At 33.1% G+C, this 24,988-nt stretch overlaps 1 protein-coding gene and 1 pseudogene across 1 annotated transcript; one reads left to right on the plus strand and one right to left on the minus strand.

Annotated features, from left to right (window-relative positions):
- Window positions 1-2,047: 2,047 nt before the first annotated feature.
- On the minus strand, window positions 2,048-21,604 carry LOC133176944 (P-selectin-like). The gene is made up of 5 exons (XM_061312008.1): window positions 21,595-21,604; window positions 19,808-19,984; window positions 15,308-15,487; window positions 3,252-3,434; window positions 2,048-2,094 (listed from the first exon to the last, which is right to left on the minus strand). Exons 1-5 carry the CDS (start codon window positions 21,602-21,604, stop codon window positions 2,048-2,050), a joined length of 597 nt encoding a protein of 198 aa, XP_061167992.1.
- Window positions 21,605-23,847: 2,243 nt separating this feature from the next.
- Window positions 23,848-24,353, plus strand: LOC133176945 (uncharacterized; annotated as a pseudogene).
- Window positions 24,354-24,988: the final 635 nt, after the last annotated feature.

The following is a 24,988-nucleotide window of genomic DNA, read 5'->3' on the forward strand; positions in this document are numbered from 1 at the left end:
AAGTAACTAATGCAGACGATATAATACGTTATCAACCAATCACGTGATAAATGTCTCTCCCAGTGAAGTTAGATATGGAGTAAGAGAGATAACTCTACTTTCGTTTCTGAAAACGATGTCTAAAACAAACCCGTTACCGAATTTCAACCTGAGCGACGCCATGTTTTTAAGAATACTTTTGACACGAGACTGTATTAATAAGCTTTCATAGTAATGCAAACTTAGTTTTAAAGTTTGACAATGAACTTTGGAATTTAATTCTGTCATGTTTCCATGCGGAATGATAAGTATTTTTATTTATTTTTTTGACACATTTTTAAAATAGTAATCGTCAGATCATCCTTAAAGGTTATATATATATATATATATATATATATATATATATATATATATATATATATATATATATATATATATATATATATATATATATATATATATATATAATAATAATAATGATTAAGATTTCGTAGAAGATGGCACTTTAATCCATAGCGCTTTCGCCTCTTGGCTCTTCAGTGGATTTTGAATATTGACAATAACAATAGCAACTTGACATAATAACGTCGTTATTATGACGTCATAGTTAAAAGACAACGTCAAAAGTTGGCGCAAAAAATGTCCGAAGAAAGCGCCAAAATAAATAGACTTGTCACTATAAATGATACATGTTTACACAATAATGATCAATAATTATAATATAAAAACAATATTAAAAGTCATAGATGCAGTCAGAATAATTATCTGTTAAGTTTAGGCTTAAATGTATCAATGAAATATTGTTCTTTGGCCCGCCGTAACTGTTCATTTTCCTGTGTAACTTTGTAGAATGGAAAGATACTAAACAATCCCTTGCCGCATTGGTCAAAGTGCTCGCTGCACGGAGTATTCCGAACGGATGGGTCCCGTATATGCTACTTATGTACTCTTACACGGTCCAATATTTTATTTCCTGTTTGTCCAATGTAATGTTCTTTGTAAGCTAGTACCAAGTTTTATCCGTGACGATATGGACTTTCTACACCACATCCCTAAAAACGTTGAGGAAAATGCTATTTTGGTAAGCTTTGATGTGACCAACTTGTATACAAATATACCACACACTTTGGGACTAGAGGCCATATCATTCTGGGTTGATAAACATGAAAACCAGATAGACCCTAGATTCTCTAAAGATTTTATTTTAGAAGGATTACAACTGGTTCTTGAGAACAATGATTTCTTTTTTGATCACAGGTACTTTTTACAAGTAAAAGATACTGCAATGGGCACGAAGGTAGCCCCAACTTACGCTACGCTAGTATTAGGATTCCTTGAAGAAAAGATGTACACTGAAACCGAGAAAGTTTTCGGATTGGAATTTTCCAATTATATAAGACATCAATGGAAGCGTTATCTAGACGACTGTTTTATTTTTTGGAACAAATCTGAAAGAGAATTAATGGAATTCCACTGTTTACTTAATAGATTACATGGAAACATCAAATTTACTATCGAAACCAGTCAAAGAGAACTTGCCTTTTTGGACATACTTATCATTAAGGAAAACACCAACATTTCTACAGATTTATTCTACAAGGAAACTGACAGTCATCAGTATCTTCTTTTTAATTCCTGCCACCCTTCACATACTAAACGGAATATACCATTCAATTTGGCAAGAAGAATATGCACAATAGTTACGGATGAAAACGTAGGACGAAAAGATTAGAAGAATTGAGTGTTTTCCTACGCCGCCAAAAATATCCGCACAACCTTATAGCCGAAGCGATAAAGCAGGCCAAATCAATCCCAATAACAGAACTTCGGAAAGTAAACAGAAAGAATGAACCCGGAAATATACAAATCGAAATTCCATTTGTTATCACTCATAATCCAAAAAATCATAACATCTTCAAAACAACGAAACAGTGTTTGCCAATACTTCTACAATCAAAAAATCTGAACGACCTTATTAAGGAGAAGGATTTAATTTATAGTAGAAGGCAGCCACCAAATTTGAAGAAAATCCTCACAAAAGCCAAATTCACTTCTTCAAAAGAAACATTTATGGTTTCCAAATGTGACGATCCGCGCTGTGGAACTTGCGATTTCCTACAAATCGGAAAATCAATCACATTCAAAAACGGAATGAATTTTTAAAGTTCAACATAACATTAACTGTAAATCAAAGAACGTCATATATTGCATGACCTGCAGTGGTTGCGGAGAACATTACATTGGACAAACAGGAAATAAAATATCGGACCGTGTAAGAGTACATAAGCAGCATATACGGGACCCATCCGTTTGGAATACTCCGTGCAGCGAGCACTTTGACCAATGCGGCAAGGGATTGTTTAGTATCTTTCCATTCTACAAAGTTACACAGGAAAATGAACAGTTACGGCGGGCCAAAGAACAATATTTCATTGATACATTTAAGCCTAAACTTAACAGATAATTATTCTGACTGCATCTATGACTTTTAATATTGTTTTTTCATTATAATTATTGATCATTATTGTGTAAACATGTATCATTTATAGTGACAAGTCTATTTATTTTGGCGCTTTCTTCGGACATTTTTTGCGCCAACTTTTGACGTTGTCTTTTAACTATGACGTCATAATAACGACGTTATTATGTCAAGTTGCTATTGTTATTGTCAATATTCAAAATCCACTGAAGAGCCAAGAGGCGAAAGCGCTATGGATTAAAGTGCCATCTTCTACGAAATCTTAATTATTTTTTCTGTATTACTACCTATACCAAGGACCTCTTTAATTTTATATATATATATATATATATATATATATATATATATATATATATATATATATATATATATATATATATATATATATATATATATACATGTCCAGGACGATAAAACAAAATTTGTCAAAATTCTACGAAATATCCGTAGAATTGTGATTTCGAAAAAAAAAAAAATAAAATAAAGAAAGGAGTCCTTTCAAGATACTTAATATTGCATTTTCCTGTTTTAGCATCATTACTCTATTATCTTATTAATAAACGATATTAATTCATTACATTTGTTTATCAATTGCTCTTTTTTATATTAAAATCACATCTTGCAAACTTGATGAAAAACTTTTAGACAAATCCTGTTCCCATATTACATTATTTTTAACAAATTTGAAGAAAATGATATATATTGCAGCAAAGAACATTGTTTATCGTTTTTTTTCACTGTAAATTCTTTAGAGTTCTAAATTGTGAGGAATCATATGCTATAATTAACTTACGATAACTATTTTGTACACAGATACGATCTGTATCTTTGTCCCATTCTCCAGAGGAGGTACAAACTAAATGTAAAGAATTTGTTTTCAATTGTCCATGACAGTCAACTTTGCATTTCTCTCCGACAGATCCTTGGCATAGCAAAGAGAAATTTCCATTGGGTATTTCAAGTGGACAGCGTATTTCTGCAAAAGAATGTTATTTTTTGAATGAATAAGTTAATAAAACCCACCCGAGAGACCATTATACATGTGATGTTATTATACATGTGATGTTATAAACAAAAAAATAAAAAATAAAAAAGCTAAATCATATAAAAATGTCTTACGTTTGCATAATTCTTCTATGTTTTCATTCCAAATGCTCTCTGAGGTACAGAAAATATTTTGAGAAGAAATAGAAGATATATAGTCAGTGACACATGTAAATGAGCAGCTGCTTCCAATATGCCGTCGGCAACCTGGAGCCAGGTTTCCATTTTGGATTGTTTTTGGACATAATCGTACTGAAAATAAACAGTTCAGTATTTGTTAAAAATGAAATCGTGTTTAATTTTTCAATGCATTTTTCGTGTACTAGTAATTGTTCTCCTCATCATGACATTTTGGATAAAAAGATTGCCACAAACATTTGTATCACAACTCTATCTTTGTTTTAGATGCAACTTATGTTTAGAACAGATGGATTCATTTTAAAAGGGGAAAACGGTTCCTATCTCTTTTCAGTACTATGTTTTTACAAAACAAACTCACCACAAAGATCCGTGGTATCATGACTCCATTCTCCACTTCCCTTGCATGTAACATTTGGAGCAGATGGATTGATTTCAAAAGGAATGTCACATTGATACCGACATATTTCTCCAATATTTGACTGACAATTTATGAGGTGGCCTTTTGATATCTTACTTGGACAACTGGAATCTATAGTACAAGTGGCAAATGGACCTTTGCGAACACCCGAGTATCGTGATTTTCTCAATCTATAAACACTTTCACTGTATCTTGAACTGACACTCTTTACTCATGTAATAATAGTTTTCAGCTTGCTGAACACTTTAAGATCATGATCATACTTCTTGAAGTTCAGAAGTAAAGTTATGATATATGTATCAATATGTTTTGATTACATTAGGTCCTAACCCCTGAATCTGAAGGATATGAGTTTTAAAGTTTTGTAGAGGGTTTCTAATCATTAAAGCCATACAAACTAGTTGTCTGCTATCTATCTATCTATCTATCTATCTATCTATCTATCTATCTATCTATCTATCTATCCATGAACAATTGGAAAAGATTTCAAAGGAAGAAATGTACTTTTGATAAATGACCAACTTAGCTGAACACTCACATATCTGAATGATGGGCAAGGTACAGAATTTCACAATTTTGGTAGTGTTATAATCATGCAAACAGTTTTTAGCTAGTTACATGTATCAATGACTTCAGAAAATTTCCCTAAGTGCACTGTACAATAGATTCAGGAACTATTAATTTCACAGTGGAAATACGCATTCATTGTAACTACACAAGCAGTTTGCCTGAAAGATGTCAATAAGTATAAAGAAGATATTCAAGTGCGTAATGGATTTGCAATTGATGTATTACCAAGTTGAACGAAGCCCAACCTAGAGGTCAAACCCTGAATCAAGGAGCAATGAATTTCACCCTATTGGTAGAGAGCTAATTAAGAGTTTATCATGATATCACGTAGAAATAGTTTGCCTGAATGTTAATAAGTAGGGAAGAAAAATTTCTAAGATGTAATATATTTTATTCACTTCGTGTTCAAAACAAAAAAGGTTTGTTCCCATAACCCATCTATGCTTTATCATATAATGAAAAAAAAAAAGGTTGATATTGGTTCCAAAGAACAAGCTGAAAATGTTCAAAGGATTATTATCAACTCTCGACAAAAACCACACGACGAACCACAGTTGACGCAGGACTAAAGACAAAAACAGATGGCAATATGTCTCTAGGATGACCCGGGTAATATAAAAATACTTATACATAAAAATACGTTTAAACTGTTTTGTGACAGTGTGTAGTGTTGTTTCTTTTCTCATACCAATCACACACTGAGCTTCAGAATTAATTATTGTGCTATTGCATTCCAAATAAATAAATTGATAGTTGAACTGAAAGCACTGCAAGACAAGAGACTACAAGCGCAATTTCATTGTGAGAATATATAATCAGAATATAACAATTCATAATTACTTCATGTGCATACATTTCTTTAACCTCCCTTTTTTTTTACCAAGTCAATAATTGCATTTCCGCAGGCAGTTAAGGCAACGCCAAAATTATTATTCGGCAAATTTACACTTCTTTGTAAAATGTAACATTCATAAATCAGAAAAGCCACGGAAAAACATCTACGCTTATTATTCACTTCATAGAAATCAATAAGTCGTAGCCTAAAAAGCATTCCACTACGACGTCTTCATGTGACGTCGATAAATAGAAAATAAATATGCCTTAATGGAAATGAAAAGTTCAACACTATTCCGTGGATTATTCATTTTTTTGTGTAAAAATAGTAATGTAAAAACATATCTGAACCATGAAAAATGCTGATAGAATCCTTCTCTTCTGTCAAAGAAACAATTATTCCACACTTTCGCATGACTCCGTACCAAAAGTGTTACATTTTGAACATATCATCGGAGAATTTTTATCATTTACTGTTAACCACACGATTTTAGAGGCATATTCCAAGAAGAAAAGCTTTCAATATGGACAAAAATTATGTTTCAAGCTATGCGGTGTAGTGTTGAACTTTTGCATCTTTGTTGTTATGAACGACACAGAAAAGGCTGAGTTGGATTCAGAAAACTGCCTTTCTTCGTTATAAAAAAAGAAACCAGAAGTCTCTGATGAGACTCTAGCTCTACTGGTGTTCTTATAAAATAGAAAGATGTATCTTGGTATAATCTACCTGATTACAAAGTCTTCTTGAGATAGTCTACCTGAGTACAAAGTCTTATTGAAATATGACCAAAACTGTAGGAGGAGTAACGTTTTAAAAGATTGTAACTATACTCATACATGGCAACATGGATTGTTTTTAAATAAAAAACCAATAAATAAAATTATTAATCTAGGTAAAGTCTACTTGTGTACCACGTCTTACTGAAATTGGATTTAAACTGTGAGAGGAGGAATTACATAGATATTTCTATTTTAGTAACCAATGCAAGGTGGTTTGTCATAATCAAAAACTGATAATAGAATTATCTTAGTGTAGTTTATTGTGTACCAAGTCTTACTGAAATCGAACAAAAGCTGTAAGAGAAGTAGTGCTTTAACAGAAAATCATAGAATTGTTGCATTGTTCGTTTGAGGGTCCTACAGGAGTGTTTAAATTGTGGCAGAAATTAAATTAAGTAAACATAGGTATTGACTGTTTTTTTCGCCAAGTGTTCACAGGCACTAGAAGTGAAAGTCATGGGTCTTTTGGATGAGACCTTACAAACTGAGTTTCTCGTCATGGTAGCGTTTGGCATAATAACGACAGGTCCTGAGTGTCGAGGATAGGTCTAAGTCTGAAGTCTTTTACTTATATAATGACGTCTCAAAATGAGTGAAAAATTCTCGAATGGGACGTAAAACAACATGCAATTAATTCAAAGCACTCGATAAAACGGGGAGATTGAGGATTTTCATCATTTAATAATGAGTAAAGAGCCACTGAGGACTCTTGCTTATACACTTTGAAAGATAGTCATTAGTAAATTTATTTATATACCTCTGTCAGAAGATGGTGTTTTCGGTAGGAAATAAGAGGATAAAATCAAGAAAAGAAAGAAACTTAAAGGTTTTTTTAAAAGACTTAATTTTACTTTGGAATAGAAGGCCTAATGCAAACGTTTTCAAACAATACTACCGACAACCTGAAAATATCAAAAGGCTAAGAACTTCTACTATTCTAGTAGCATAACGTCTACTCAGATGTTTAGATTCTCAAGGTCATAATTAAAGGGCCTGGACACAGTTGCATCGCTGTTTTGTTTAGAATTTAAATTTTTGTTTTTATTTAAAAAAAACTTCAGTTTAGTAAATTGAACTTGCATGAAAAAATTTAATTCTATGACCATGATATTCTTTATAGCATAACGTTTAACATCTGTGTTTGTAAACGGGGACACGAGATCTGTCATTGTTAATTTTCACCGGATGTGTTCAATTTGCTAACTGCACACATCACTGAACACGAACTGACAACAGTTTTATATTGGATTTGCTTTCTCACATTCTACTTTGAATTTTCTGGATTATAGTTTTAATATTTTTCATTAATAAATAACAGATTTTTCACTATTATTAGATATTAAGGATAAAAATGTTAGGATGTTTACGTGTCAATCAGACGTAGCTGCAATAATGTAGCCCTTTCGGATTTTTTTTAATCTGATATTTTCAGGAGAGGGCTACAATTCCACTGCATCTCCGTAATTGTGCAAATATATTTTTTAGATACGGGCGACTGCAGGGAAAATAAACTGTTTTTGCATTCAACTTACTTCCAATGAGACAAAATTTTTATTCACTATCACCATCATAGCCCTTTATACGCGAAAACCAAGTAAAATAAATCTGCGTGTTTAAAAGTCGTTCTCCTCAGCAGCCATGACAGTTCTCGCGTGATGCACTGAGACTTGCGCTTGAAATTTAAAATCACTTGATAAAGTAAATGTCGGTGTTGATAAATGTTTGTGTTGTATGATATCACTAAACATCGATAAATAAAAGCATTCCATGGGATATTTTTTCATAAACAGTGATATTTATGCTTAAAATAAGGGAAATCCTCAACGATCCGCTATTCTCATTGGTTGTCCCAAAATAAAATCGATCAAGGTCAGTAAACATGGCGGATAAATTCAAGTTGTGATGTTGACATACACGAAAAATAACCGATATACGGATTGTTCTGTATATTTTTGGATCATTTCATGTCTTGCATAACTACATTTTATGAGTTCAGGTAAGATATGTTAATAAAATACCCACTTACTGATAATTTGAGCCGAAATCTGTGCGGTAGTGAATCACTCCTGCACTTGCACCATTACGGAGATCCTAAGGAGTTGTAGCCCTCTCCTCCCCCCCCCCCAAAAAAAAAAAATATATCGGAGAGGGCTACATTATTGCAGCTAATCAGACGGGTCCCACATTAAAATTCGTACAGTGCAGGGAACTAATTTTGTTACATAAACCAGCATCAGCATAAGCATTAGTAGCATCAGGATTGAGCTAGCATCAGCATCAGCATTTAAAAAACAGCATTACCAGGATCAGCATCAGCAAGCAAAGGATAAAACCAGCATTGACCAACATAAAATCAGCATTATCCTACTAGCATCAGAAAATCAATGAGTTTTAATTCAGTAAAAAATTTAAAAAGAAAAAAAGAATATTGGTTAAAGTATTCACATTATTGATACATAGTGAGATATTATGATCAAATTATTGTAAAAGGCACTTTTATTGCTTTAAACGGCAATGCTGAAATTCATTATCTACTTCCGGTAGCATGATGCTACTTCTGGTAGCATTGACCTAATTATAAAACAGCATCAGGATAAGGATTACTAGCATTGAATCAGCAAGCAAAGGAAGCATTCAAATCAGCAAGCTAAGGAAGCATTCAAATCAGCATCGATACTGTAACAAAATTAGTTTCATGCACTGTAGTACAGTAGTTTTACAATGTTCGGATATAAATCATTTACGGTACCAATTTTGATGCATTAGATGCGCATTTCGATAAAGAAATTTATAGAGACGCTTTTATTACATATCAGTTTTTAACAACATGGAAGTCATTATATCATACCGAACATTTAATATAAATATTGCATGTAGTTGAGTGTAACATTGAAAATTTTCACCCCCCAAAAAAACCATTGTCAACCGAGGCGCAACCGAGGTTGACAGTGGTTTTCTTGGGGTGAAAATTTTCAATGTTAAACTCAACTACATGCAATATCTATCATATTATACTAAATGTTTTATACAAATAATTATTACAGTGAACCTTGCATGCATAAATTCTGCGCAGTCAGTATTTTTTGGAATATCACCCGTCGTCAAGCAATGTTGACTGTTGCTACGCTGGAGGGCGTGGCTTCATTATTCAGCGGGTAATAGTGTTTTATAACAAATGTTTCTCGACAAACCAGATTCATCTTATTTACATTAATGTATAATATTAGAAAATATCAACTTCAAATCTTTGTCCAAGTCCCTGTAACAGACATTGAGAAAGGGCAATCCAATAAACGCCGTAGAAGAATGGGTTCCTTTCAGATCCCGAAAGTCCAGAAAATGACTGAAGTTTGGAACAGGTAACATAAATTGAATTTTTCAAGAGATGTTTGTTTGTTTGTTGTACATGTATTAACATCCCTCTCGAGATTTTTTCACTCGTATGGAGACGCCACCACTTGCCGGTGGAGAGCTGCAAATTTTGACCTATACTCGGCACTCAGGGCCATTGAGCGGTGAGCGACCTTTTTCGTGCCAGCACCTACTGTGACAAGGGACCTCGCTTTATACGGTCTCATCCGAATGACCGGTCTCCACGTCCCTCATCAGTGGGATTCGAACCCGCGACGTAAGGATCAACTCCTTACTCCGCGACTCTAGGTCTGACGCTTTAACCACTGCGCCACGCGGGCTTCAGGAGATGTAAGTTGACAGTTATTACAATTTTTTTCTTCATAAGAATTGGAATCTAATAATTCAAGACAGATGGATTAAAAATCAAAGAAGAGTATAAACTTAGATTCCTCTAAAAAACCAAGGTGTAAAAATATCTTCACATAAACAAAAAAGATTGTTAAGAAGAAGAAGATTAATAAAGAATACAACATGTCTCAAATTAAGAGAAAGAGGGAAAATGATAACCTTTATCAATTGAAGACACCTCCCTCATTCCACCCAATTGAGTATCTTAAGAAAAATAACAAATCAAATGGGCACCTCTAGCAAGCTTGAGGATTAGTGACAAAAAACGTTAAAATAGCAATGGATTAATCAGATGGAAGTCTACACGTGGCTACATGTATCTCTTGATCTTTTCAAATCCTAAAACGTTTCTAAGATGTTGTGTAGAAAAAACATTGCTATGAATGAAATGTATGAAGATAATAAAAAGTATTCGAGCTCAAAGGTCCATTAAACAATAAAAATTTTGGAGCAGAGCAAACACGGACCTCTAAAAGATCAGAGGTAGGATCAGGTTCCATGGAGGAGAATTCCCTGCCGTGTGCTCCTTGTCTTGATCGGGAAATAACAGAAAAATCCGTTGACAATTCAGTGTGTAAATAATGGCCTAACAATTAGTATGAAAAACGTCAGTCAGCATTTGACTTAATGATAAATTGTATTTGCTGACAAGGTCATTGTATCGAAATATTATCAAATTTATAAAAAAAAAACTATTAAAGTGTCTGATTAAATTAAACAAAAATAATGATAATTGTACACTTAAGTCGATGTACAGGTAATGGTAGAAAATGATGATGAATGGACTACAAATAAAAGAAATGGTTTTTTCAGATTTGTATAAAACAATAATGTAGATTCAAACTCTGTTAAGATACCATATGAAAGTATTTTACTTAACAATCATACCTTTGTTAACCTTTATACACTAATAATAGAACATGTATTTCCCAAATAAGATTATGTGTTCATGATTTGATTATTGAAAGAGGGATATATTATAATACATGTACCCCAAGGAATAGCAGAAAATGTGATCTTTGTTCTACAGGTGAATAAGAAGATAAATTTCATTTTGTACCTAAATGCCTAAAATATGAAAATTTTAGAAAAACTTTTATAAAAAAAACTGTTACTCCTGTCGCCCTAGTGTAAATTGTGTATACGCAGGTATATTAAGTTAGCATTCAGATCATTATTTTGGAAATTCACATATTTTTTGTTAAATGTGACATTGATGAATAAAAAAGCTACGGATAATAGATTTACTGTTATTATCCATTGTATAGACATCAATGTGGCCTAGGCTAAAAAAGCAGTCCACTACGACGTAATCACGTGACGTCTATAAATAGAAAAATATGCCTTAACAAAATGCGAAAAGTCCAATACTTTCTGTGATTATTCATATCTGTCTGTAAAATGATTATGTAATACATCTCTGTGTAAAGAAAAATGCTGCTGGAATCCTACGCTCCTGTCACAGAAATACTCATTTTAAAATTTTGCATGAACCCTTACCAATTTTTTTTTTTTGGTATAATTTTTACATAAGCTCGAAGAATTTTCATCAATTCAAGTTTACAACACGATTCTAGCAGTACTTTCTAAGTACTATGGAATACAAGTTTTCGAAGTCGACACAATTATGTTTCAAAGTATGCGGCGTAGTGTTGAACTTTTACATCTCTGTTGTTGAAAAAAAGCTGATCGGGATTTCAAAGAGAAAAAAAAAACAATGAAAATATATCAGTATATATTATCTGATTTTTGAACATTAATATGAATCACAAGTGATATTCACTGTTTATTCCCATTTCATTTCTTTGTTTATACGAATTTTTGTCTTGTTTCATTTTCATTCGGCGAAGATATGATTAAGAGCTATTACGTAATGGGTTAGGTACTAGTTTTTAACCCCCGTGACAAATACTTCATTACATGTATTTATTCCATAATAAATATTTCATGATTTAGCTTATATAAATTATTATGGTTTACGTTTCAATTTATTTCTAAGACTTGAAATAAATCTTTAATTATAACTAAATTAAGAAATCTTTATCTTTCAAGTTCACGTCACATTGTGTAGGCTAGTTAGAAATCTCGGTGTAGCATTAACATACCTGCGTAATTCAACTGAGTGTGTACAAGTTCAAATACAAAGGGAATGTGTAACCATGGAAAACAAATTTTTGCAAGCAAATTTAAAAATAAACTGCTGGATACTTAATGCTTTCATTATTCATACTTGATATTTTACCATATATGTTGCTCATATGAAATGCTCTATTGTGTACTGTATTTATATTGTATTTATATCTATAAGATGTATGTCCCTCGGTTAAAAAAAATCTGAAAAATCAGTAAGAGCGAATGTATACATTTATTACACAAAGGCTTTTCCATAGTACCCCCATTAAGTCAAGCATGCAATTCATATGTGTATTTGATTAGTTACTCTTGTGAGGAGCTCACTCTTGTAGATTTTTAAAACACATTCAGAAAGATCCCTTTGTGAGAGAGCAGCGTATTGACTGACTCCTGAAAATTGACAATATTTCTATACAATTGGAATTATTGGTATCATTGGAATGCTATTGGAATTATGGACAGTTTAATTGACTTAACAGGTCAGTTTATTGATATTTTAACATGATTAATTATGAGCATGAGGTGTGAAAGTTATGTGGATGATATTTGTGTAAAATGTTATTTTTTTACGAGTTTTAAATATATTTTGCCAATAATTAGTCAGACTTAATTTATGTATCATTTGTTATAGTTACATGTATGACTGTTTGAGGAAGGAATCATAGTAAAAGAGATCAAGTTCATATACTGTGCCATATATTTAGTAAAATTTGTGTTTGGTGATGCTTTTGTCTATATTGTGATGACTAAATATTTTATATATAAAATGATATAAATGCTATAAATAAAAATGTTTATAGTGAAAAGTAAATTATTTTCTGATAATGAATTTGTGTTACATAAAGCATGAAATGATATTTTATGATTAATTATAAATATTTATTATTTATTATTTATTAATTATAAATATATTATTATTTATTATGAGGAAACTATAATTATTTCCCTTTACTAGAAGATTTTATGTTGTGTGTGTGTGTGTGTGAGGGTGTGTGTGTGTGTGTGTGTGTTATTTGTAAACATTCTTTTTATAGAACTGTTCTGAAAAATGAATGCGTATGCATTTAAACCCAGACTTTTTCTTCTTTGTCTTAAAAACTTAACAAGTCGACCATGTGATCAGACATTATTGCCTACAGAAAGCAAACCGCACGAACATTTAGAATCTCAAGATAGTGACGTCGTATGGTAGTTGCACTTCCATAACGGAGTCTAAAAAGTGCAAATATCTATTTTTGACACAAATCAAAATAGAAATAAAGGAAAAATAAATAAAATATCATTTAAAGAGACTTTAAAATATAGGAAAGTCTCCAAATGTTTAAATAGAATATAAAGGAGAGTTTCCCCATCTTTAGTTTACAAATGGCATGGGTGATTTTTGAGCGAAAGTTCGTTTAATGGGGTTTTGTTAAAAAATGTTTGAAATTAATTTAATTTAAAAATAATTATAGATTTATTTTTATCTCATTTTTATACACAATTTGGCACTGATTAATCAAAATTAAACATTTGTTAAATAAAAATGCTGAAATGATTTTTTTTTAATTTCAGGTAGTTCGCCGTGAATTATTGCATGCTATATGCACAAAGAGCCCACATCTTGCTGAGAATCTTCAAAATATGGTATTTTACCGAGATAACGCCCAAGCCATCGGTTGGTGGGATAAGAATTAGAGTTGGACATGTTAAGTTTCAAGTGTAAAGCTTCTTTCGTACTCACCGGATCTGGCCCCGCTGGATTTCGGATCCAAAGCTTAAGGACTACTTGAGAGGACATCGTTTTGAAAGCCGTGATGAATTAAAATATGAGATAAGAACATCCAACAAGAACTTAAATTTGCAGTGTTTTCAAATTGTTTTTATTAATGGGTGTACAGGCGACTGAAATGCACAAAGATGGAAGATATTTTATAAGGCGTGTCACAATCAATATTTTATCCTGATTACTGTTTTATTTATGTCTATGATTTTTACTTAATTTTACTTTACGGGACTTCTTTATTTTGTTACCTGTAATGAACCTTAAATTTAGAAATTGCAGGCATTGGTCAGTTACGGCCTATTGTAATATTTGAATCGCTACATTGCTGACCACGTAGCCGGGGTCCACGTTTTCATACTTTTTACATGCTTGACGTACAGTCCAAGATGTGTAGTTAGGTAGTTTCTACAACTGTAACCATTTCTTCATGAGGAGAAAAGTTAAATTTTTCTTATGATTTAGTATTTTGATATTGCATTAAGAATTGTTAACTTTGTAAAAAAAAAAAAACGGGTAAGTAATGTTTTTGTTACTGTTTACGTATATAGGTTTTGCTGAGTAGAGTTACTCATGCGGGTAATGTTCTGTTTTTATGCATGCAGTGTATTTTGTTTTACGCATATACAGTCGGTCATGGGTTTAGTTGTTTAAGCCACTTGTGTTAAGAAATTGTGTATTCTTAACGCTGTCTACATATATAACAGTGTTTGGTTAGATGAACTGTTTGTATGGGATGCCATTATTGCAATGATAGTCAATGGTGACTAGTTTTATTTCAGTTATACGTAACCTGTGACTAAAAAAAATATTATTTGATTTAAAGGTTCCTGATATAATTCTAATACTATCTTGTCATATGTGTGTTGGCAACGACGTTAAACAGACCGGAGACCCACTGCAAGCCAGTTGGCGGGTGCCCGTCGTGAAAGGCGCGTGTCTGGACGTGGTTGTATGACATGGATTGATAGAGACTTGTAAATATTGTTCATATTGATTTTTTTTATATATATAAAAAAATGTAAATAGAAAAAAAATCTTGTTCTGTCTGACTGATCATGAACAGAACACGACGGCTGTCGTAACAAGGTGTAGGGAGTCCGTGACATGCCGATAGCAATTCGTGCGCCGTACTGCGATACCGTCCGTAACATTATATGTCATAGTTTTTTTTTTACCATCTATCTATATGTATTTGAAACTTGCTATGATTATTGAGGAATTAATTATTAAAGTATAGGTATGCTTACTTCTCCTAGACACCTGATCCCACCTCTGGAATATCCAGGGGTCCGTGTTTATGCCCTGTTAATGGATTTGTATTGTTGCTTTTTTTGGAGATCGATCTCTGTTCTTTATCTTAACCTATTTTTCTAGTTCATACTATGCTCGTTTTTTAACTTACCTGTGCTTCGCACGCAAACAGCATGAATGTCCTTGTCCCAAGACCCCGAGGATGTACAAACTATGTAGCGAGGTTCCGCATTAAATCCCTCCTGACACACTATTTCACATTTATCTCCGATATTTCCTCGACAATGCGATGAAAAATTTCCATTGGGTATTTCCAGAGGACAACTTATACCTTAAAAAGATACATCGTGCCACTTCTTTGTTAACTGTATGATATATTCCAATTCTAGAACATATCTAAGGCAAACAGATACTGTAAAATCAAAAATTTTCGTGGGGTCAATTTTTTATGTGAGAAAGAATATGGGCTTATGGGGATTTGATATTTTGATATAGAATTGATGAGTAGTTATAAATGTGAAAATTAGCATTTCGTGGTTGACATGAATTTGTGGGTCTCTCCATACATTGAAACAAAGAAAATAAAACCCCGACGAAAATAAGTGATTCACAATATGCTCTCGCATTACGTCGCGCAAGGTATTGGGGTATTTGTAACACTATGAGACGGGCGCTAGTAGTTTTTAGTCATTGTATTCGTTTTGGCTGCATGGGTTTTCCATCCAAATTGCAAATAATTTCAATAATGTCCTGTAAAGGTGTCGTGCAAAATTCATTAATAAATCCAATGCTGGCCGATTCCGACTGTTAGTAAAAATGGTAGGATTTTGTACAATGTCGTGATTTTGACAAGTAGCAAGGAAAGATGGAATGTTTGGTAAAGAATTTTTACCATATAACAAGTTCTTTTGATAAAACTAAAGTGATAAATGAAATGTGCACGTCAAGAAAAAGACAAATGTTCCTTTTAAAAGTTATAACCAAGTATTTGGAGAGATTGGTAGAGTGATTTTGATGTCTAGTCGGTTTTGTTACTACGACAAAAATATGCCAATTATGATATTTTACTGGGCGTATAGCATAGATGTGAGTTTTTGCTATTCTCTTTTAAATGGAAGACTTGTTACAGATGAAGTCTTATTTTTGAAATGTGCAAATAAATGATATATTTAAACAAGAAGCCCAAAGGCCCTAACAGTCACCTGAGTACAATACAACAATTTAGAGGATCCATAAACTGATAAATGAAACTTTGTTGCCCAAAAACAAAGAAAAATAGTATGATTGGCATCAACAAAATAATTGGTCTAGTATCTATCTGTCCCCCATTTATCACTATTCCATGCAGTCTGTTAACAAAATGTCTATTTTTTAACCCGATATTATTACTTCTCACATTGGCCTCTCTTGGCCTTTGAAGAACATTTAAAAAGATAAGTTATTTTTGTCTCATTTTTATTCATCTATTATTTCCAAGTCTACCTGATCATTAAAACTACGGAAGTACTTTTTGCATTATACAATAAATATTCTTGCATAATTCTCTTATTCTATTAACCTTTCAAATACATTATTTCCAATAACTAATTATCAAAGGTGAATGGCAAAGGGGAATAACTTTGCTCAGCAGAATACAAGTTAAAAGAGCCCTGGCCAGGACCAGAACACTTGACTAAATGGTCCAGGTGTTCAAAATTCTGGCAAAAATATCCTTGCATATTAACTTTTACCCTGTTTGCCTCGAATATGCCCAGAAGCATAGAAGATTTTCAAAGAAATGCATTTTCACTATATTATTAATAAATAAAGCCCCATCCTTACACAAGAACATCTGACCAATTGACCATGAATTCACAATTCTGGAAGAAGCACCCTTGCTCATCATAACTATACACTTGTTTGCTTAAAAACCAGTAGAAGAAAAAAAGATTTTGAAAGAAATTATGCATTTTCACTATGTAATCAATAGACCCCCCCCCCTTCACCAGAACCCCTGACCCATGGGCCATGAATTTCACGGTTTTGGAAGAGGCATTCTTCCTTAAAACCATTCACTAACTTTTTTTTGAAAAATACCCAGGAGCAGAGAAGAAGATTTTAAAAGAATTTTTGCATTTTCCCTATATAATCAATGGAGCCCCGCCCTAACACCAGAACACATGACCCAGGGGCCATGAAATTCATAATTTCTGAGAAGGCAGCCATGCTCATCATAACTATGTACTTAGTTTATTTAATATCCAGGAGCAGAGAAGAAGATTTTCAAAGAATTAATGCATTTTCAATATATTTCAATAGTGCCCCGACCTAACACCTGGGGCCATGAAATTCACAATTTTTGAAGATCGAGGCAACCATGCTCGTCATAACTATGCACTTAGATAGTTTAGTTAATACCCAGGAGCAGAGAAGAAAATTTTCAAAGAATTAATGCAATTTTACTATATAATCAATAGAGCCCCGCCCTAACACCTGAACCCCTGACCCAGGGGCCATGAAATTCACAATTCTGGAAGAGGCCACCACGCTCATCGTAACTATGCACTAAGTTAGTTAATTTAATACCCAGGAGCAGAGAAGAAGGTTTTCAAAGAATTATTGCAATTTTAATATATAATCAATAGAGCCCCGCCATAACACCAGAACCCCTGACCTAGGGGCTAGGAATTTCACAATTTTTGAAAAGGCAGCCATGCTTACCATAACTATGTTCTTAGTGAGTTTATTTAATACCCAGGAGCAGAGAAGATTTTCAAAGAATTAATGTATTTTCCCTATATAACCAATAGAACCCCGCTCTAACACCTGGATCCCTGACTCAGGGGACATGGAATTCACAATTTTGGAAGAGGCCACCATGCTCATAATAATTATGCACTAAGTTAGTTTATTTAATACCCAGGCGCATAGAGGAAGATTTTCAAATAATTAAAGGAATTTTAATATATAATCAATAGAGCCCCGCCCAAAAACTTGAATCCCTGACCCAGGGGCCATGAAATTCCCAATTTCTGAAAAGGCATCCATGCTCAACATAACTATGTTCTTAGTTTATTTAATACCCAGAAGCAGAGAAGATTTTCAATCAATTAATGTATTTTCCCTATATAATCAATAGACCCAGTCCTAACACCTGAACCCCTGACCCTGGGGCCATGAAATTCACAATTTTGAAAGAGGCACTCTTGCTCATCATAACTATGTTCTTAAGTAATTTATTTAATACCCAGAAGCAGAGAAAAAGATTTTCAAGGAATTAATGCATTTTCACTATATAATCAATAGAGCCCCGCCCTAACACCAGAAACTCTGACCCTGGGGCATAAAATTCACAATTTTGGAAGAGGCACTCTTACTCATCATAACTCTGTACTTAGTTTATTTAATACCCAGGAGCACAGAAGAAGATTTTCAAAGAATTAATGCATTTTCACTAATTAATCTATAGAGTCCCGCTCTAACACCAGAACCCCTGACCCTGGGGCATGAAATTCACAATTTTGGAAGAAGCACCCTTGCTCTTCATAACTATGTACTTAGTTAGTATATTTAATACCCAGGAGCAGAGAAGATTTTCAAAGAAATAATGCACTTTCACTATATGATCTATATAGCCCCATCCTAGCACAAGAACCCCTGACCCTGGGACCATGAATTTCCCAATTTTTGTAGAGGGCTCAATGCTTATTACAATCATGCCAACAGTTTGACTGCTTGATGTGCATGAGTAAAGAAGAAGAAGATTTTTTTTAAAGATTACATTAATTTTAGTGGCTTTTGCCCCACCCCTCAGGCCCCAGGGGGGCAGGGACCATGAATTTCACAATTTTTCTTCCTCTTCACCCATAAATGCTATATGCCAAAATTGGTTGAAATTGGTTGAGCGGTTTCAGAGAAGAAGCTGAAAATGTTCAAATGTTAACGCACTAACACGCCGACGGACGGAAACGTATAGCAATAGGTCACCTGAGTAAACTCAGGTGACCTAAAAATAGAAAAAAATTAAACCTTTTCTAGAAAACAGAGCAAAAATTGGATGTCTAGTCTATTTTGTTACACATTAAATTTTTAATATTTTTGTGCTTTTTATTAGAAAACATGAAATAACGTCAAATATAGATTTTTGTACACTTGCAATTTTAAGGGAATAAAAACTATCGCCAGCCAAAAAAAAAAAAAAAAAAAAAAAAAAAAAGGAAGTGAAAGAAGACAAGAGAATACAGAAATCGTTATCGTAAAGAAAAATTCAACATTGCTGAATGGGACGTTTTAGTACTTTAAACGTATATTAGAAAACATTCTACATTCATATTGAAACAAATGCTATTATAGAGAATGAAAAGGACATCGATGTATTGGATGACATTAGATATTGTCAAACTATAATTAAACTCAATCGGGGCAATTTAAGAATCTATATTTTGAATCAATTATTCTCTACATGAAAGATATAATGAATATTCCAACACTTGGAAGTCAACTTTTAGTGTTTATTGACGTTTCTTTGACGTTACAAAATCAGCCCCAATTCTGCGCGCGACGTTTAGGTTTCTCAGTAGAAAATTCAATTTGCAAATGACGTTTTCATTTGAAAAGTAGTTCAAACTTTAATGAAACCGAATAAAATTTTCCAAAATTAATATTTTCTTACGTCTGCATAATTCTTCTATATTTTCATGCCATGTGAAGTCGGATGTACAAATAATGTAGTCTGAAGGTATGGTAGATTGATAACCAAGGTCACATGTATATGAACATTTGCTTCCACCTTTTCTTTGGCAACCAGATCTCAAATTTCCATTCGGGATTTTTGACGGACATAATCTTACTTGAAATAAGGTACAATGTATGTTATAACAGAATTATATATATAAAAAAAGCATTGTTTCGTTGTTGCATACCTTTAACCAGTTAACACACTGATTCTCTTTTCAACAAACGAACTCACCACATAGATCGTTGGTATTGTGACTCCATTCCCCAGTCGTATTGCATGTAATGTTCTGAACAGATGGATCGACTTCAAAAGGATTATTGCATTGATAACGACATATTTCTTTAGCTTTTGACTGACAATTTATAAGATGACCATTTTGTATTGACTCTGTACAATCAAGCTCTGAAAAAATGTTTTGATAAATATACATGTAAAATTTGCACAATGTCATGTTTCTTTTAATATTGAGAGTGTCCAGTCTTGCTTGTCAGTCCACTCCTGCTTTTCTAGTTATAATTTACATTTCTCGTCCAATACTTGTTCATATTAATATAATGGATATTATCTGTCGAATAATTGTAAGCTTTATCCAACACTTTTGGTCAGAAGTAATTTTGACGCTATCCTTCATCAGTTTTTATTAGTCTGCCTGTCCATCTTAATCTCAGTTCCTTGATTGTATCAAATTTAAAATATCCTTACGTTAGGATGCATCCATACGTGATTGAATGATTTCCTTAACAGATAATGTCATGTACAACTTTTATTAGAATATATGAGTGTACGCCATGGGTAAAGATATCATATTGGATATACTTACATGTAACACTGAGAAGACTGCATATATCAAAATGAAAATTGTGGTATCTCTGTTGTGGGATTAAGAGAACAATTTCTATACATTCCCATATGCAAATCTGGTAATCAATGTTTGCCTCATGTTAATTCAAGGGACAAAAATTTTACAAAGTGGAATTAATGGGATAAAATATGATCCTGATTTTTACGAAGATTTTTCAAGATTTGCCCAATCTTGCGCTGTGAGTCCTTGATGTAACCCCACAGATGCTCCTGGTGCAATGTTGTATACAAATTTAACTTAACACTTAATACATGCAAAAAGTCTTTCGCGTAAGTTTCGTTTTCTGGCAAAGTGGTTCTTGAGAAAATGTCCTCTCATTTGTTTCTTTTTCACATATTTCTAATCATCTCATATTTACAAAGGACATGACTCTTTAGGTAAACTATTGAATCCCCATCATTTGCCCTGTTTAACGTGAAGCTGAATTTAGCCTTATGGTTATGATATATCGATACTGAGAAAAGTCAACAGACCACAGTCCACGGAGATTCTCACGTAAGATTTTTATTCTAAAAATAGGGTCTTTGATGTAATGACAAGAAACATATTAATATTCAATAGCTTTACAAATCATACACTTCTGATGAGTTGTTTTTCAAACATATATACGCCAAAAGTTTTATGCCTCCTGCAAAGGTAAAAGAGGATTGTATAGACGAGGGTCATTCAACAAGTTCGTAGACTTTTGTCATAACTTTTTTATTCAACGTCATATTACAACCAAATTTATTACACATATTTTAACAAGATTCAAATAATTTGAGTAAAAATTTGGAATTTATCTTGATGTGGCAGAGTGATATTTATTTAAAATATTTTTTTCTATTTTTTCTTAAGAACTAGCTGAGCCATTATTTACTATATGCCATATTTGCTAGTAGCCAATTCGTGTTTTGGTTTTCATTCATGAATTCTACTCATAAAATTTTATTGGCCAGTAAGTTTGTACCCCCAGTAAATCTTGTTTAACCGGTTTTTCTTCTATAAATACTGAGGCACGGGCTCATTACTGTCAGTGCGGGAAATTTAACTCTACTCTTACAAATTACCAGCTGCCCATTGTCACCACTTGAAAGGTAAGTTTCTTTTATTAAATTCTTTGTAATTTATTTATTAAGTCCAAGTGATAAGCTTAAGTATTTTTCATATTTTTGAAAAAAACGTTTTTAAACTATGAAAATACCACTTTTGGGCTAAGAAAAATTAAATTTTCTTATTTTTGAAGTGAATAGGAAATTAAAGTATCTTGTTTCAGTGTATTAATTTCAAAGTCTACGTATATTATGATATTGTATTATTTGTTTGTATATATTTCAGATCTGCCATTGCTTTTTCTTTTTCCTAATAAATTTATAAAAGCTGCGTCTTCCTTCTCCGCTTGATTATATTGATATTTATCAAAATTGTCAAAGATTTAAGACAGCAAAAATGGGGTCACGGAGCAGGGTCAAAATTGTGTTATTGACTAATTTTACATTTTATAATATTTATAGCCGTACCTCTTATGAATGGTGCTTAAATAAAATAATATTTAAATGTTTAAATTAATTATTGTTCTATTACTCCAGATGCTTAAAAGTAATGTGATACATCGCTTCGTTTAAAAGATATAAATTTGTAAAGACAGAAAGACTTGATTAAAAAAAAAGCAAAACAGCATGACGTCGAAGGACCTCACGGAGCAGCGAGTAGCAATAAAATTTTGTTTTGCATTCGGGAAATTTCTAAAACAAACTCTTAAAATGATGGAGGAAGTAGGGAATCTATATAAAAAAAAAAGAGCTGTGGATTTGTATATAATGGAAAAGACAATTTTTGTGTTGTAGAGACTTTGAATCGGGCGATGGAGACGGTCTGAAACAGATTATAGTTAAAAATCTTGTCAAAAGAGTTAGTAACGTCATGAAAGGTCATATGCGCTTCACTGTTTTGTAACTTGTGAAAACAGAGCTACGCGGTAAAGAATTTGAAAACACTGACAATTCAACTTCAGCTACTCGAACAATTGTTAGCAAACTTGGTGTCAAGTGTTATGGATACGTTTTTGTGAATTGATAAGACGCTATAAACCGTGTATGAATTGAAAAGGCAGAGCAATTTTGACAAAAAAAAACTTTCTCGACGTTGTTTTTGACGTTACAATGTTGCTAACCGTGCTCCGTGGTGACAAAACATGTTGCGTTTAAAATTGGCGAACTTCAGTTTAATCTAATCAAATGGAATGAAACTTCACATATCAACAAAAAAAAAAAATTTATATATGAAAATGTGTTGATCTTTAATCTCGTAAAAATAATATGATGATGAGGAACATTATCTACGTATTTTTTGAATGACCCTCGTATTCTTTGTTAGTGAAATTTCTTTTCACGTTTTCCCTGTATATTTTGCATGAGAGAGAAGACTTCACAATTTCAGATAGTTTGAAAGCTGAAAATGTTATATAGTGCTATTAATGTACAGATGTATTTAAAAAAGCAAAAGTCTCTGACGAGACTGTAGCTATACCGGCTTTTACTACGTATATTTTAGCATAGTCTACTTGTGCACCAAGCCTTGTTGAAATCTGGGTGAAACTGTAAAATTCCAGAGATATTTTTTTAAATTAAACATGATAACATCTTTTGTTTAAATAAAAAATCTTAGTGTATTGTAATTCTGTACCAAGTCTTGTTGAAATAGACCAAAACTGCGGGAGGAGGAGAATTTTGAGAGAATTTCAAATCTTTTTGTTACCATAGCAACACCGTTTGACGAAATCAAAAACCGATTAACACTATTGTGTATCTTAATATATTGCACTTATGTACCAAGTATTACTGAAATTGGACCAAATCTGTGGTACAATGTTTACAGACAGAAAAACGGATGACGGATACCTTTCCATTGCATTAGCTCTTGTAGCTCTGGCTTGGATTTCTCGAAAAAAACTTAAGTTAAATCTCAGACTTAAGTTTGAGTTTTTACTCAAATTTCTGAGAAAAATCTCAAATTTGAGAAAACTCAAAATATTGCATTTCTCGAAAAAACTTAAGTTCTTTTTCTTGCTCAAACTGAGAAAAAACTTAAGTTACCTTGTTAGGAAACTTAAGTCCTTAAAAATATCTCAAACATGGCGGTGAACAACCGACGGCAGCGTCGTAGACGTCGACATAGACAGAGAGTTGCTCACAACAGGCTTGTTGACCGTGAAAATCCTTTAGAATTAATGCCAGAGGAGGAAATTTTCAAAAGGTATCGTTTCCGCCCGGACACAATTTTGTTCGTGGTGAATTTATTAAGACGATTTCTCGAGAGAGACACTCTGCGAAGCTGTGCCCTCACCCCCCTTCTGCAGGTTATGGCCACACTGAGATTTCTCGCCACCGGAGGTTTTATTCCTTTGTAGCCGATACATTTGACAGCCTGTCCCCATCCACTGTGTGTAGGGCGGTTAAGGATGTGTGTCATGCTTTGCGTCAGATGTCACGGCAATTTATAAGGATGCCAGCAAGACATGCAGCTGATGGAGTGAAAAAGCATTTCTATTCCATCGCAGGTAAACAACAAAACAAGGGAAGTAATCACAGAACAAATGGGTGCAAGTTACATCGTACCATAAATCCTTCGAATCAATAAAACAATAGCCGTTTTGTTTTCGCATACATCTTATCTTACACTTTGTTGCAATAAAACTTTTTAAAAAAAAATACAAAAAGAAAGAAAAGATATGGAACGATTTCTATTTATGCCATCATGTACACATAATTGGCCCAAAAAAATATATGGGAAAGGTGGGATTCACAGGTACCTGAAGTGTGGACCCCCCCCCCCCACACACACACACACTCACACAATAATTTAAAAAATCGTAAGAACTTATACTTTCTCAAATATATAATATTTCCCCATCAATCACACCCAATCAGGACCTATGCCGTTTCATGCAAGCAGATAGTACTTCTTACGTTTAGAGATTGCATGGCTATGTACAGTATATAATAAAGTTTATTATAACGTAAATGTATTATACATGCATGGCCATTCTCTAAACTTAAGAAAACGTACAATCCTGCCTGTATGGAACGAAAAATGGGTGTGATTGACTGAGAAATCTCATTCTTGAGAATTTGAAGACTCTTACTTAATTTAAGAAGGGGGCATCCACACTTCAGGTGTTTGGGGGGGGGGGGGGGGGGCACTACCTCAATAACAAAATTGAATGCAAATTAAAGAAAATAATTAAGAATAACTTATAGCCAAAATAGTGGATA

This window comes from Saccostrea echinata, unplaced genomic scaffold, assembly GCF_033153115.1.
Source record: "Saccostrea echinata isolate AGI-Se365-2 ecotype Australia unplaced genomic scaffold, CSIRO_AGI_Sech_v1 ptg000085l, whole genome shotgun sequence".
Classification (NCBI taxonomy): Eukaryota; Metazoa; Mollusca; class Bivalvia; order Ostreida; family Ostreidae; genus Saccostrea; species Saccostrea echinata.

Coding starts and splice junctions, on each gene's coding strand:
- LOC133176944 (XM_061312008.1), bottom strand. Junction 3,435..15,307: donor TGTTTGCGTGCGAAGCACAG/GTAAGTTAAAAA, acceptor ATTCTTTTGCAG/AAATACGCTGTCCACTTGAA. Junction 2,095..3,251: donor CTGTGTACAAAATAGTTATC/GTAAGTTAATTA, acceptor TCCGATTTGTAG/GAAATCGCAAGTTCCACAGC.